This window comes from Chamaea fasciata, unplaced genomic scaffold (assembly GCF_029207755.1).
Source record: "Chamaea fasciata isolate MVZ Bird 193981 ecotype frontalis unplaced genomic scaffold, bChaFas1.0.hap1 SCAF_6, whole genome shotgun sequence".
Lineage (NCBI taxonomy): Eukaryota > Metazoa > Chordata > Aves > Passeriformes > Sylviidae > Chamaea > Chamaea fasciata.
The window spans coordinates 12,354,267-12,369,523 of NW_027094091.1; the positions used below are offsets into that span (position 1 = coordinate 12,354,267).

The following is a 15,257-nucleotide window of genomic DNA, read 5'->3' on the forward strand; positions in this document are numbered from 1 at the left end:
CTTTTACAACTTAAAATCCTTTTGCTATACCATTAGTCAGCCTTAATGTGTAAGTTTTCTTACATTTTTAAATGTGTTGAAAACTTACCCATATAGGGTTTTGTGCCAGCCATAGAAGAAGCTTTTTCTGAGCCTTTCACTATGGTTGCTACATTGAAGTCAGTGATATGAACATGACCTGCAATTACACAAAGAAAAAACAGAAGTTAAAATAGTACATCATACAAATATTCCTCACTTTATCTAACATTTAAGTGATAATAGAAAGAAACACAATTGGAAAAATATGTAACATTAATAGCAACTTAATATTAAATGTTACTCAACTAGAAAAATCAATTTGGGAGCACAGTGACCCAATACTTTTGTGTGGTTGCACCCAATACCTGACTGCACTCCTGAACTGTTTTCCTGATCACCCCTGAATCTTCTCATGAAGACGAATAAAGTTGAGAAGTGGGCCCACAAGAACCTCATGAAGTTCAAGTCCGAGTGTAAGGCACTGCCCCTGGATGGGGGCAATCTCAGACATGAGCATACACTGGAAGATAACTCACTAAAAACAGCCCTGAGGGGAAGAACTTGGGGGTTCTTGTGGATGAAAACCTGGACATGCCGCATCAGTGTGCATTTACAGCTCAGAAAGCCACCCTGTCCTGGGCTCCATCAAAAGAGGCACAGCCAGCAGGCTGAGGGAGGTGATTCCTCTCTACTCTGCCCTTGAGACACCCCACCTGGAGTGTGGTGACACTGGCACAGGTTGCCCAGGGATGTTGTGGATCCCTGGAAGTGTTCAAGGCCAGGTTGGGTGGGCTCTGAGCCCCTGACCTGGTCTAGTGGAAGGTGTTCCAGCCCGCAGCAGGAGGGTTGGAACAAGATGGTCTTGAAGGTCCCTTCCAACCATAACCATTCTGTTATTCTGTGATTCTCTCTGTCTTCTCAGAACATGCAGAAGCAGAATGTGAAACTTGGTATGAAATTTGCCTCATCTCCAGCTACAGTCATCCCTCACATCTCAGGTACTGTTGCCACTGTCTGCAATTGCATCCACTACAGGTTACCATCAGCCTGACTTTTTCTGAGTCTTCTCAGGGCAAAGAGGCAGGGGAGAAGAAAAATGGTATTTTTATCACACAATAACTGTAAAATTAGGTCCATAGTAGCAGAAGATGTGTATGTAACAGGAGCAGATCCCAAATGATCACTCCTTTGACAGCAGGTGGCAAGATGAACAAGTGGCAGAAATCAGCCTGAGAATGTGCTGCCTGACCAGCCCGACGGGTGATTTAAACTGCATTAATGAGGCTGAATGGCCCAAACGTTCTATTACTTTTTTAGTCTAGTTCATGATAAGCTTAGGTTCAATTGCTCTACTACCGTGAAGTAGCACTTGTTGATCCTGGTTTGTTGTAGGCAGGTAAACTGAATAGAAATCCAGCTTGAAAATACGTAGAGTTTTAATTTGAGTCTTCTGTTAGATTTTGCATCTTTGCTCAAGGACTAGTGTTGTGGAGTGATGCAGATACTATCCTCTTTCTGATTACATCTGGCAATGTCATGGAGGACAGGGGTAGGTACTCCCTTCCCCATTTTAGCTCTGCACTCAGATCAGGATTAATATATCGTGTGTTGGACTAGACTCCTGAGTGACAAATTTGTGTGGGTTTTTTTTTTATCAAGGCCTCAGTATCACTCAGTCCACAGAATGGATCAGGGTTTGGGCACAATGCAGTTCTTAAGCGAGGGAGGTTTTTAATCATGTTTGCTGCTGAAGATGAAAAGAGTGTAACAAATGACTGATGGATTTTACCCTGGTGCCTGATGGGGGAAGAACAGTCTCAACAAAATGTCATGCTGCTCCAACAACCTAACCTAGATCCTGCTCAAAGTGCACAGGAAATGTATCAGCCAACCTCTAACTGTGCAGTTATGCACGTGTGAACTAAAATTCTCCAAGGACCTTAATTTGGCCAGATCTGAGCTGATTTTGAAGGAGGAAAGGAAGAAGGTACTTCCCACTGCTAAACTTAAAGCTGTTTCTCCAAATGGGAGACATAGTAGAAGCTTTCAATTAAATGGTTTGCCCGCATAAAAAAAAAACCCCAAAAAACAAAAAAACAAACGAAAAAACCCCACCCCACTGGCCTGCATTTTATTGGCACTTTTCTCCTAAGAGGCCCAGGCCAGGAAGCCCTCTACACATGGCAGAGAAAAACTGTGAGCCAATGAAAGCTATCCCTTTATAAGAGGTGGGAAGTGTTGGACTGCCATAAGAAAAAAATAGTTGTTCACAGCCCAGCTTGACATAACAATTCCAAGCTGGTATTCCTACTCCCTGGTGGCTGGAGTGTGGCATATTTGCAGTTTATTTCTGCCATCATAAAACACTGTGGCAGAAGGCTTCTTGAAAATGATAACTGAAAAACAGAAAGTCACCTCATGGCAGTAGTTTAAAGCAATTCTATGTAGTATGAAATGTTGCAAGGATCTTGGTAGCCTATTATTTTCTCTTTTTTTTTTTTTTTTTTTTGACAGATAATATAAAAAATAAAAATAAAAATGAAAATATATGTAAAGTTCTCCCACTTAAATGTCAGCATTGTAAGTGATGCTCCATTAGAGTGCCAGTATGACTGCCCATTGCAAAACATCAGTTGCATCACACCCATTCAGGCTGATCCAAATAGGTGATTTGCAATGAAAATTGCCTCTCCTGCAGTGCATTGTTTTCTCTCCCTTTTATTAGATTTCTTTTCATTTAAAAAAACCAAAATAGCACACATGAGCTGTTGTATACATTGTGGGTTTTTTTGTTAAAAATGGCTTTCTGGAAGGTAAGGGATGGGTTGTGAAGGTAGGTTCTGCACAGCTCCACTGCATCCTGGTGCCCATACAGCTACAGGCAGCCCCTGTACATGAGGGAGGGCACAGTTTACTGCTGGAAAAGCTGCCCCTTTGCTTTTCCCTGTCACTGGGCCACTCCACAACTCTCAGACTGTCTGCAGGCTGCCTTTGCCTGGTGCTTGAGGGGCTGCTAATGGGTGCTGGAGTGAAAAGAAGGTGTTCTGCAGGCAGGGGAGGTACCTGGTGGGAGCTGGGGGCGTGGAGAGGGGCTTTGTGTGCGACAGGGACAGAGCAGGGGTGAACCCTGTGTGCCTGTGGTCAGTGAAGGAGGGCTGGAGGGGTGTTGAGGTGGGGCTCTGCCTGCCTATGAGTACCACTGGATTATTTCAACTCTTGTAAACCAAAGGACTTGGGGTTCGGTTTGGGGGTGTTTTTTTTTTTTGTTTTGGTTTTTTTGGGGTTTTTTTGTGTGTTTTTTTTTGTTTTGTTTTGGTTTGGTTTGGTTTGGTTTGGTTTGGTTTGGTTTGGTTTGGTTTGGTTTTTTTTTTTGGTTTGGCTTGGTTTGGGGTTTTTTGAGTTTTTCATTCCTGGTATGAATATTTCAAGAGATAATTAGACCCCAGTTCTCTATAGGAGTCTTTCTAATCAGCCTCTACGACAAGTTTTTACTGCAGCTCTTGCACATAGGAAAAGAGAATGTTGCTGTTGCTGCAGTGAATATCCTGGGATTCCACCTGCTTCATACTGCTAGCAGAATTTCTGTTTATGGGAACACTTTCCCATCTGAGCCTCACACCTTGTAGCTGATCTCCCTTTCTGGGTGTGATTGTGAGCAACTAAATATCCAAACCAAGTCTGTACCTTGGTATAATATTGAACTAAGCAGAACATCAATGTCACTTGGATTTAGCTCTTCTGAACAGTGAAGCAGAGCAGTGCGCAACAGATTCAGCAGACCTAACTAAATTCAAGTTAGTCCAGGGAAAGAGCTCTTTGCTTAATCCTTGGAGCTGCATGACCCCATATATATGATGGTAAAGAGAAGGGAAGAAAAAGCAAATTACCACATTCCTTTGACTCTCTGGAGTGTGGCTGTTTCAAATCATCTCAGACTGCAGATTACACATACACCAACACGTAGATTTGAAGAAGAAATTATCTCAGTGGAAATTGTTTCAAAATTACATTCCTTCAGTCAGCATCCAGTTAAGGCTTTAACTACCCACAGAACAGTGTATGACTTTGGAAAGCTTTATGCAATGTGATTTTTATGTCTCACTTTTCAACACGGCCTGAAATTGCAGTATCTGAGGTAAACAACAAATGATCTGTGTTTGGATTTAATTTTTGGGCAAATCATGATGACAATTAGAACAAGTCCTGAAAATTGGCTGGGGCTACCTGGCTAACATTCAGCAGAGAAATACGTACATGACTACAAACCTCATTGAATTTCTGAGTCTGAAACCAAAGGGGTGAATGAGATGTCAGAGAGAAGAAATATTATACTGCAGTTAATGCCGTCAACTCAGCAGCACCAGAGCTGATTTTAAATCTCAGAACAGTAACATTTTGAAGTACAGTCAAATCTGATTTGCTCTCAGATTGTCAAACCCTATGAAGAATTTAAACAGCCGCTCTGGGTTCGTCTGTACTACATATGAGAGCCTAAGCTTGTACCCACCTGAACTTGGCATGACTTGGCAGTCTGACACTTAGCATTAGAAAGATTGGTAGAAATTGCATGGCTGTAGATGTGTTCAGCAAAGCTGTGCACTTCAAAACGTTGGGCTGCTGAATGGCCATGTAAGCATGAGAAAGTTCCAGATACACTTTCAAAACCTAGACAGCTTCAGGTGGATGAATTATGATGGAACCTTTAGTCTTATTAACCAGCATTGGAGGGTTAAACAAGATACAGTCCCTGCAAATTGTCCCACAGACATCAGTATACAGCAATAATATCGTCAGTTTTGGTCTTCTGAATTTAATATTGAGATTCCAAGAATTTATTTTTGGGTAGTCTTTTCATCCCATTTTTGGTTTTAATGCAAAGATTACTCATCGGCTACATCTTTCAATTTTGCTGAGAGTTTCCAAATGAGAGGTGAAATGTATTCAAGGAAATAGAGTTTTAAGGAAAACTTTCATGATCACAAACCAGTATAATAATATACAGTAAATGAATTCCAGCTTCAATTAATTTTTTTCACTCATGAATAAAATGATTTCACTGAGTAAAATTATCACAATTATCACAATCAGATGCAAAAATCCATCTAAGAAACCCCCAAACCCCAATAATATGTAAATAGGCCTGTTAAGTCTAAGAGTAAAATATTAGATCTGTGATTTCAGTATGGAGAGCCATCAGGAGACAGTTTCAAGATTATAAATAGCCATCATTCAGTTGAATTAGCAAGTAGGAGCTTCAAAATTAACAACTAGGTAGAGTCTTCACATAATCTGTATTTTAGCTAAGGATCCTAACACAAGATGTTAAGGATGATAAAAGTTCTCTTTACTCAAGGAAGTGCCAGAAAAGATCTCAGAAAAGGTCACTGAAAGCTGTTAAATATGTGGAAACCATGAGCCAGGAAATGCTTCAGTCACAAGAAGATGGATGTTGGGTGAGTACATGGGGAAAGTCCCACAAAAACTAGCCTTTTTTTATATTCTGCACTGTCATTCACTTTTTGGAGACTTCTGGAGATAAAAAACTCAATTAGATGGGTAACTGATCCACTGTGGTTGCTCTTCTGCCCTGAAACTGAAAGCCTGGATATCTGTAACTCTATCTATGACAAGAGAGAGAGAGGGGCAAAACATCTCCCCAGTAGGGAGGCATTAAAAAAGCTGAGGGTCTTCTGCAGCCAGGAGGGTGCTGAAGGAGTTTTTGAATATCTCAGATCTTGTGATTGTAAGTTATTATTCATCAAATCCTGGAATTCTAGATGTTTAGGTTTTTTGAGAGAAGAATGCTTTAAAAAACATATTAAAGAAAACACTTTTCTTTCCTGAAGGATGGTAAACTTCTACAACATGTTGCTCCAGGAGGTTGAAGAGACCAAAATCAGCAGCAGCTTCAAGGAGGCAGCAAACAAGCTCATTAACAAGACTTTCTTCACATTCTAAATGGAATATGCAAAGACGCTCTAATATCCTACCACAAAAAATTGTGGGTGATAGGCAGCACTGAAGCATATGATGGCAAAGTGGAAAAAAGGCATGTTCCACAAATAATGTTTCTTCTTGTCACCAGTTGCAACAAAATACTGGCCAAGGTCTTGGATCTGACCTAGCAGGGACTCCTTCCTCAGTAAACCAAGCATGGATCTTGCTGCATCTCATGAAAAAATGTTGTGGAAAATTTGCCTGAGAGGAATTCAAACTCTTGCAGGTTTTTTTTTTGTAAATAGCTTGTAATGATGGTGTGGTCAGTTAGTACAAGGCTAAACCTGGATGCAAAAGTAGAACTTGTAATTTCTGCAGAACCACCAGAAATGTTAATCTTAATGGTGCTACCATTGAGCTATGGAAATAATGTTATCATCTCTTTAAAAAGTTTACTAATCTGTTTGCCACTGCTTGTTTTTCTGAATTTAAGAAGTTCAATGTCTCTTTGACATCCTAGTTAATAGATTGTGCAAACTTTTAAAGATATCTTTAATTTCTTTGATATTTAGAAAAAAATACAACATAGACCAGACTTAGTAGATTCCAGATCTAAATGCTGTCATTTCAGTTATACTGTTCTAAACCATTAAAATAAAAGGAATAGAAGAGGAACCAGAATTTTGTCATTGAGAGAATTCTAAAATGCTTTTCTCTGTACAATACAATTGTAATAGCTCTCCTGAAACACTTGGTAGGTCCCTTTCAGCTGTCACTGGAATAACTGTGTTTCAGATATATGTTAGCAGAACAGAGAACTACTACTAAATTTAGAGATTTGTGTTAGTCATAAGAGGAAGAGCTTCCTGGGAAAGCTGAGAAAGAAACATTTAAAAAAGGAGCTTTACTGATTGAATTAATTTCCTTAGAGGGTCTGATTTTGGTTCAGAGAATGAACCCTAGAACTCTACCTACTTTCTCTCCTCAGGGAGGGTTGTGTATTCTCTCCAGGAGACCGTGCAATCATCCCCTGATAGGGGCTGAACACTATTTTTAATGGCTGGTTATCCCATTTTCATCTACCACTACGCTTTTCAGGATCATCAATCATTTATTTCCACTGATGCATCAGAACATGTGATCAGCAGTGCTGAGATGTGGCTTTGATGAAAAGCATATGGAAAAATTCAGACTTCCTCTGCCAGAATGATTTTGAATATGCTGTATATGTTTTTGTGGGTTTTTTTCTAACTTGTAAATTAGATGGATACTTTAAAAAAAAAATCTACTGTTTTCATTACTTCTCTATTCCTGAGGTATGTTCCCTAAGCCATACAGATAAATTATAGTGAAACTGGTTTTAATGAGCACAAATATCTATAATGTGTATTCTTGGTTTATGTTAGTCAGCCAATTTAACTGCTTGAAGATGTAAGGCGATGTGAATGGTGTAACACTAAATTTTGACTTCACCCAGAATAGGTTTCTTCAGTGGGGCCAAAGAAGTCTAAGTCACTGAGACAAAGTCTCAGTCAGAAGTGCTGTGCATATCCAATTACACGATATTTTGTGTAAGCATAATTTGTTTAATGAACTGTAAGAAAGACCTAGGGGTAAAGTCAAGCATATAGGAAACTGTTGTGCCATCTTAGAGGCCACAGGCTAAAATACAGTTCCTTCCTGTGCACCTGGTTAGGCTCATATTAGGTAAATTTGTTATGCTTACTCTGCAGCCAAATATATATGTGGTGCATATATTCATCACATTTTTCCCTTAAGTGATATCTGATGATTTTGTTAAAATGATGTTACTATGTTGCAGCTTAATCAGAGCTGTTAGGGGCTTTAAGATTAGCTTTCTTCTTGCAAAAGAACTTCACTTCTGTAAGGTAAGCCTGAAGTAATTATCATGGGACGGACATTTGTCCTAGTGATATCACCATATTTAGTGTGTGGAAGCGTATAGACCCTTTATAGGCTTCAGGGAACTCCTTCCGCCAGCCACATAACAGGTCTTTGAACTTGTTTGAACCCATGAATTGACAACTTCTGCTGACCAAGATTTGTGTGCTTGCCTGGAGAGTCTGTTGTTTCACCACATGTCTGCAGGTGTGCTGTGAGGGAGCATTATTCTGCTGGTTTGCAGAAAAGAGGCCATCCATCCCAAAACTGCCAAGCTGCCAACAGATAATTTTGTTGCTGAATAGTTTATAATCACAAAACTCCTTCTTCATTTCGCATAGTAGTCCTCACTCTGCTGTAAGGTCTTCTTTGTGATGCTTGAGTCTCCATAGGAAGGCTCTCATAAGAAGCTGGTTTTGTGCACTAATTGACCTTGATGAGGGACAAGGGGAGATCAAGGTGACTGTGCTTCGAAGGCTGTCAATCAGAGATTTAACATACTCCTACTCATTTTGTGTTGCTGTTGTCATCTTTAATTCACCAGGACTTAAAGGCAAGATATTTCTATTTCATGCTTATTTGCTGATACAAAGAAAGTCTTGGGGACATGAACACTTATGGGTCTGAAGCATTAAATTGCTGAAGTTCTCAATGGTTAAAAACTCCAATATCACTTAGCTTCATTAGCTTTCATGTTTCAGGAACAAACGTCATCTATGCAAAATATTACCTCTTTAATCAACTTTAACTTGTATACCCAGCAGCTCTGCAATGGATTTTGAAACATAATGTCATCATTAGCGTAATTTCAATATTATAGTTTCTCAGAGATTATAGGCTTTTAATCAGTTTTGGAAGTAAACAAAGCACAAGACCATCCAACACTAGCAAGCACACATCCCCTTTTTCCAATTAGGCTTTTTCCTCTATGTATTTCTGTTCCAACTGATACAAGGTTAATGCCCTCCTTACCTGTATTTCTCATGTTTTCCCTATAAACAGTTGCAAGAAGATACATGACATTTTAGCTAAATACTTCTTGGAGAGAGTATATGTAAAAAATTGAAGTTTAAAGAAATCCACTGCTTTTCTTTCATACCATATTTTTATCTTTAAGAACATGGAATTGGTAGTAAAAGTTCAAAGCTGTTTATTGTTGTCTACTCCTTTTTACGATATTTAAGCCAGAACTACATGTAGAGACACAAACTTTGCAGTCAAATTTCCAAAATCCCTATCTAGATTTTTGAAAGTTTATTTTAGATATCCAAGTGAGAAATAATTTGCTATGTCAAATTTCTTAGCCCTTCAGAAGTTCTAAAAGAGAAAATAAAGTACTTGGTACTGTTCCATTGGTAGGCACCTAAAAAGGAGTTATGGTGATTCACAGAATCCTGTTAATAAAATACTAACTTCTTTATATCAAGTGTCCCTGCTAATCCCAATTAATATTAAATTCCTTTATATTCAGACCTTGAAAATTTCTGATTTGCACATTTCTTTAGCAATAGGAAGGAAAACTACAAAATCCACAAGGTGTTCTGAGGGAGCTTTCTGAGAAAGCCCAGATTTAGGTAAGAATTCAACATCAGAGGTTGATTTATAAAGCATATCATGAGCATGCTACTGAGATCTCAGGAATTAGATTCTGAGAGAATGCAATGCTCACTTACCATGTTCATCCAGTAGTATGTTGTCAGGTTTGATGTCCCTGGAAAATAAGGAAAGGAAAAAGTTACATTTTGTACCCAAAGGAAATCTGCAATTTTAAAGTTTTCCCATTTGGGTTTGTGGACTAAACCACTTAAATCATTACAAGCCCAAGGAAAACCATAAAGACGAATGATTTTCTCAATATATTTTTTCTGCCCTGGGAAAATATGCATACTAAAGAGGTTCTCTGGGTTTCCATTTATTGTAGTTTTGTTTTCATATGGTTAACATGGACATGGGTCTGGTTTTCAAGATCATGTGCTTTATTCTTTATAGCAGCAGTAAAAATGAGAAGGCAGATTTGCATCTAGAAGGTGCCTGATTGCTTCAGGGACTCCACATTTGACAGAAATCATTTAATTGGAAACATAGGTGGTTTACCCTGTCTGCCAGACCCCGCTAATCTGCCATGCATGGTCACTCACATACAAAAGGGTCCCGTGATCTGTCTTGTGGTAATTGAGTATGTCCAGCAGCTCTGCTTTTACTCCCAAATCCCCACTTGGCTATCTGTGACCAAGTACCACGCAGGGGAAAGAAGCAAGGATAAGGCAAGGTGGAGATCATGAAGATTATGAGAGGCTGAAGCACCAGCTCAGCTCTGTCATTCTTGGCACAAGAGAACAATATTGCCCTGGAGAGTTGCCCTTTCAGGATTATTCTCCATTGACCTCAGTTCATGCTGCTGCAAGGAGGGATGGAAACAACTTTTCCCCACCACTGTCAGGTATTCCCACCCTCTTTCTTGGTCCAGAATTGTTGCCATTGGTGTGGAGCTGTTCAGGGAAAATTAATCTCTTTCTTTGCTGGCTGGATTGGCCCAGGTTGGGCTCACTCTGTGGCTTGGTGACCGTGATGTGGCAGTGTTGTGTGCCACTGCTTTGTCACTGGCAGCTTGCACTTCATGCAGCTTTGAAACTGCTCTTGCTGGGGCATTGCCAGAGGCATCTAAATACCTTGAGCAAGAGTTTTGGCCCCTGGGCTGAATTTTCCACTTATCTCAAAAGACAAGGAACCATAAACTGGCAAAATAATGAATGTCTGCAAATGAACTGCAAACACTCCCACCTCTGTAATCTCTTTTAGATAAGAGCTGGCTTGATTTTTCCAATTTAAACATTTCCTAGGAAAGTTTTTTCACAACATGCCCACAAATGGAGTAATCCAAAAAGGTTAGTGTTGCAAAAGGAAAATATGTTACAACAGAATATTTTTTTCCAAATCAAAGTCAAGAACTTCTAAAGTAAACATTATACAGGAGTAAGATAGCAATAGCAATTATAATATATTATTGCTTGCATGATCTGAGCTCAGTCATTACCTAAATTTTACATCTTTATTGACAGAAGAAGTAAACCTACACTTTACTTAGTATTCTGGATTCCACACTTTCTAGCCCTTGCTGAGAATCACATGAAATTATGAAATATTCTAAGATTATTTTTATAATTTCTGTAGTGGCAGCTGAAGAAAAACGAGATAAATAAGAAATTAGTATGAATAATTCTCTGCACATTTGGAAATAAGGTAGAATATATATATATATATATATATATATATATGCCTGTGTAAAGGAATAGGATCTCATTATCAATAACTATCTGGAATGGAAATTTAAAGTTATATCAATATTTCAGAGTGAAATACTGTCTTTGCACAACTTACAGGCTACCTGTAACACTCTGATTCAGCAGCAGTTCTAGTTATTTTTGTAATAAAAGGAACATCTGTCCTAGACCCTATTTCACCCAAAATCTTCCAGACTCTGCGTTCTGTCTTTCCTGTCCCCTGTAATCATTTGGCATATCATTTATCATATTATAATCTTTCCTTCCCTGATTTCATATGGGTGAAGCTGTGAGACAAACTGTAGGAACAAATACATTTGTTTATATTATGAAACATCGTTGTGTTTTGTTTGAATTTGGAATTTTGTGTTTTGTTGAGTTTGGTTGAATTAGCATGGGAGATTCTACGCAATTCTAAATGTAATATTGTAAATGTAATATATCTAATCTCTCAACTGATGAAACAGTTTTTGAAAAAGCTACTGTTCGTGGTTTCTATATTTGCTAGTGGCAATATGGCCTTTGGTTTCTGATAACTGCTTTGTGATAAGAGTTGGAATTGGGATGTCCTGTTGAATAGTATTTCTCGTTGATTCATGACTTGAAAATACATCAATAGCCTTCCATGGAAATAAGAAATTGCTTTGACAGCTGAATTAAATATTTTAAACTTTGTCTTCTCAAATTTTAACAAGCACAAACTGACTCTGCACTTCTCATGTGGGTAAAAAGATTGGGGGTCGTACACAAGTACATTTGGGTCTTTTTGCGGCCTCTTAAAATCAGTGATTCAACAGCATTCCAAACTTTTCCCCAGTTTAAGAAAATTAAGAATTAGAATTTTACAGTCATTAGCACTTCACCAAGAATAAAACTGATCAAAAGGAGAAATTCATCTTTATAAGCTACTGCCGTGTATATAACAAGATAGCACTCAGGGATTGCTCATTACAAGACAGTGCCTTTTCTACTTTTTTATAAAGAAGATCAGTTCAAATAATTTGGATACCTGCAATGATATTGCACCATTAAACAGACATTTTTATACCACCAGAAAATACATTGGCAAATCCACTTGACAACTGTATGTATCATCAAATATATTCTTCATTCAGTTTGTGTCTGTAATGTTCAGAAAGTTGAGTGGTGAAATTAGATCTGTGCTTATCTTTCCATGACTAATTCAGGCAGCAGCTGATCCTTGATACAGATGTGCACAAACCGTGAAGCCTTTCCCACCTGAGGGATGTTCCCCACTGATGGCTTTGCTCATTTTGCTCAGAGGCAGGATGTAGCTGGGGGCAGGCACCGCAGGGCGTATGGCCTTGCACACAGCAGCACAACCCCTCAGGCCCGGAGGCAACCTGAGGGACTCATAAACCCCACCTCAGACCTCAAACAAGATATTTTAAACTGCTTTTACAACAAGCAGAAGTCGTGGGCTACCTTAAGCCAGAAGGTAAACAGGTTTATTAAGTCAGACGCTGCTGTTTTGGGGTCACATGCCTGGGGCTGTGCGATGCACGGACTCAGTGGCAGGTGAGAAAAGCAAGCACAGGGTCACAGTGCAGAGCGTGCCTTCCAGCAGCTCTCTGCTGTGTGACTGTCCCCAGCTTACAGCGTGCACTAAAAGCTCTGTGCTCCAGAGGCAGGTGGTTGAAAGCTCTAAAACCCGCAGGGGAGCAAGGGCACTGCTCTGCCCTTCCACTGACCACTGCCAGCCAGGTGCAGGGCAGAGAGGGTTCAGTGGGGTTGAGGGGAAGATTTGGCAGTCCCAGGTGCTTTGGAAGTTATTGGATGTATTCAGAACTCAGGGCTTCTGGAGTGTTTTATATTTAGTTCCTCCAGATAAATACTCTAATTAAATTAACTGAACCACTGTTTTTGTGAATTTAAAAGACAAATCCTCTTTAGTTAGGCAGTTTAAATTCAAACATACTACGTAAGTGAAATTCTGGTTTGATTTAACATCATTTTTTTGGGAAAAAAATCCATTAGCAACATATTTAAACAGCAGGGTGTGAAATGCAGCACCTTAACTTCAGGGTTTTCCTGTCATACATGTCCCTAGTTAAGAGAATTAATTGAAACACTCATTTCATAATCCAAGTACTTTGAACCAGCTCGTAGGAGAAATTGAAGGACTTTTGTGAGGATCACACTCACCACAGTTTGGATTCAGACATGCCCTGGGCTTCTCTTTGACCATTCTTCAAGCAAAGACCAGCAGAGCTATGGACGCATCCTTGACACTGATTTCATAAATACAACTTTTATCAGTCTGTACCAGTACTACTCCAACTGTTTTTGTATGCAGAAATATCAGAGCCACATAAAAATGAGAGTAGAGAAACCTTCAAAGTCTTTTGCTCAGTGACAGGACAAGGCATAACTAACATAAAAGCTGGGTCAAGAAACTCAAAGGTGTGAACAATTGAGAAAAAAAAAAAGACAAATCCCACAGTTTAACTGCCATTTGTTGATATTGCCTGTGAAACCATTTCTAGATTTCTTCAATTGCCTTAGCTACAAATATCAAAATAAAGCTGCCTGAAGGATGAAAGCTGAGTAAGAAGATGCTGCTTATAATTTCCAAGTAGGAAAGAAAATTAATAATCTACTTGTATCTTCTACGATATCCAGGCTGTGTGTGCATCCCATGGGCTTGAAGATTTTCTCTCTGCATGGAGTAAAATCATGCAGTGGCTCAACTCATGTTCACTGCATATGCCAGTCCATGTCCTCCCTGGGAAAGACTCATAATGGTTATAAAGGAATTAGGTTCAAGAATCTGCAGTTTCACTACCTTTTCCATCAGCTTCTTTCTGATGTTATTAAGTGAAGGAGAAGCAGGTTTCTTAATCAAGAGGTGGAGAAGTCATGCAGTCTTCATCCTTGGTTTCAAGACCTGACTGGATAAATCCCAAATAACCTGTTCTGATCTGAAGGCTGACCCTGCTTTGGGAAGATCATTATACCAGAGGCCTCTGGAAATCCCTTCCACCCCGAATTAGTCTGAGTCATGAAAAATAAAGTATCCAAGTTCAAAGACTGTCTTACTTCCTCTCCTTTTGACTTCAACGAAGTTCATGAAAGATTGAAGAAACTGGTGAGAGAACCGTGTATGTGGAATTTAGTGAGTCTTTGATATAGTCCATAGCAGTTGGCAGCTAGTGAGAGCTTTCACCTCTTAAATTCTATCATGGGGCTTGAATGCTCATGAAGAAAATAGTGGGGATAAATAGCCTATCTTCATCTTGAAATGAAGTTAAAATTGAAATGCCCAGCAGTTCAGCACTGCAGAGCTGTAAAACAGTAGTTGTTAGCTACAAAAGTGGTAAAAGAATAAGGATTATATCACCTGAAGAAGACTCTGACAAATCTCAGTAGGAATGACCAAATCTAGATTACTGTATTGCCAGTGTTAGATAAAATGACGGGAATTATATATATATATCAAAAGGTGAGAATCTGAGTTGCTCACCTGATTAATGACCATAAATAACCTTCCAGAGGTCACACTTTTGTGTCCTTTATTAGATTAAATAATTATTAAAAAATGCTGAAAAACATGTGATGATGCCACTTTCTCTAAAGCTTGAAATTCAGTACAATCTCAAAAAAGGTTTCATGTGTTATAATCAATCAGGGCTTCATAACTTTTTGTCTCTGTTTTTACTGACTGGACTTGAAACATCCATCTACAAAAGAAAGGAGTATCTCTGGTGAATTCAACCATGAACTTCGCATGAAAAAATTGATGGCTGGTTCATTGGCTGCCACTGACAAAAATTAATTTTAAGTAGGTAAATTAACAAATTTACATGTGAATCACTGAAAATTCATTGCCTGACAGTGAAGGCAACCCATGCCCTTGAAGAATACTAAGGGTTTTTTTTCTCAGAGATAGTTTCAACATATCCACAGAGAAATTAAATTAGACGGATTTTGCATTCTCATAAGGATGCAAAAGGAGCAGAATTCAGAAAAAGGCCCTTGAGGTCAGTGGAAGGATTACACTGGCTTCAGTCGACATTGTTTCCACTTTAATTAAAATTTTCTAGTACATTTTTCCCTTTAGTGCTAACAACCTAACTGTTTTTTAGGATAATCTTT

At 39.0% G+C, this 15,257-nt stretch overlaps 1 protein-coding gene and 1 long non-coding RNA gene across 4 annotated transcripts in view; one reads left to right on the top strand and one right to left on the bottom strand.

The window, feature by feature from the left end:
* STK32B (serine/threonine kinase 32B) overlaps nucleotides 1-15,257 on the bottom strand; it is a 160,205-nt gene that overhangs the window by 42,751 nt on the left and 102,197 nt on the right. For all 3 annotated transcript variants that reach the window (XM_066185448.1, XM_066185446.1, XM_066185447.1), the window contains 2 exons: nucleotides 9,534-9,571; nucleotides 89-178 (listed from right to left, as the gene is read on the bottom strand). In XM_066185448.1, the coding sequence (XP_066041545.1) occupies nucleotides 89-178; nucleotides 9,534-9,571 (128 nt within the window). The remainder of the gene's footprint in view (nucleotides 1-88; nucleotides 179-9,533; nucleotides 9,572-15,257) is intronic.
* Nucleotides 941-6,602, top strand: LOC136290959 (uncharacterized). The gene is made up of 3 exons (XR_010721401.1): nucleotides 941-1,019; nucleotides 5,375-5,474; nucleotides 5,868-6,602. It is a non-coding gene; the product is annotated as an uncharacterized lncRNA (long non-coding RNA).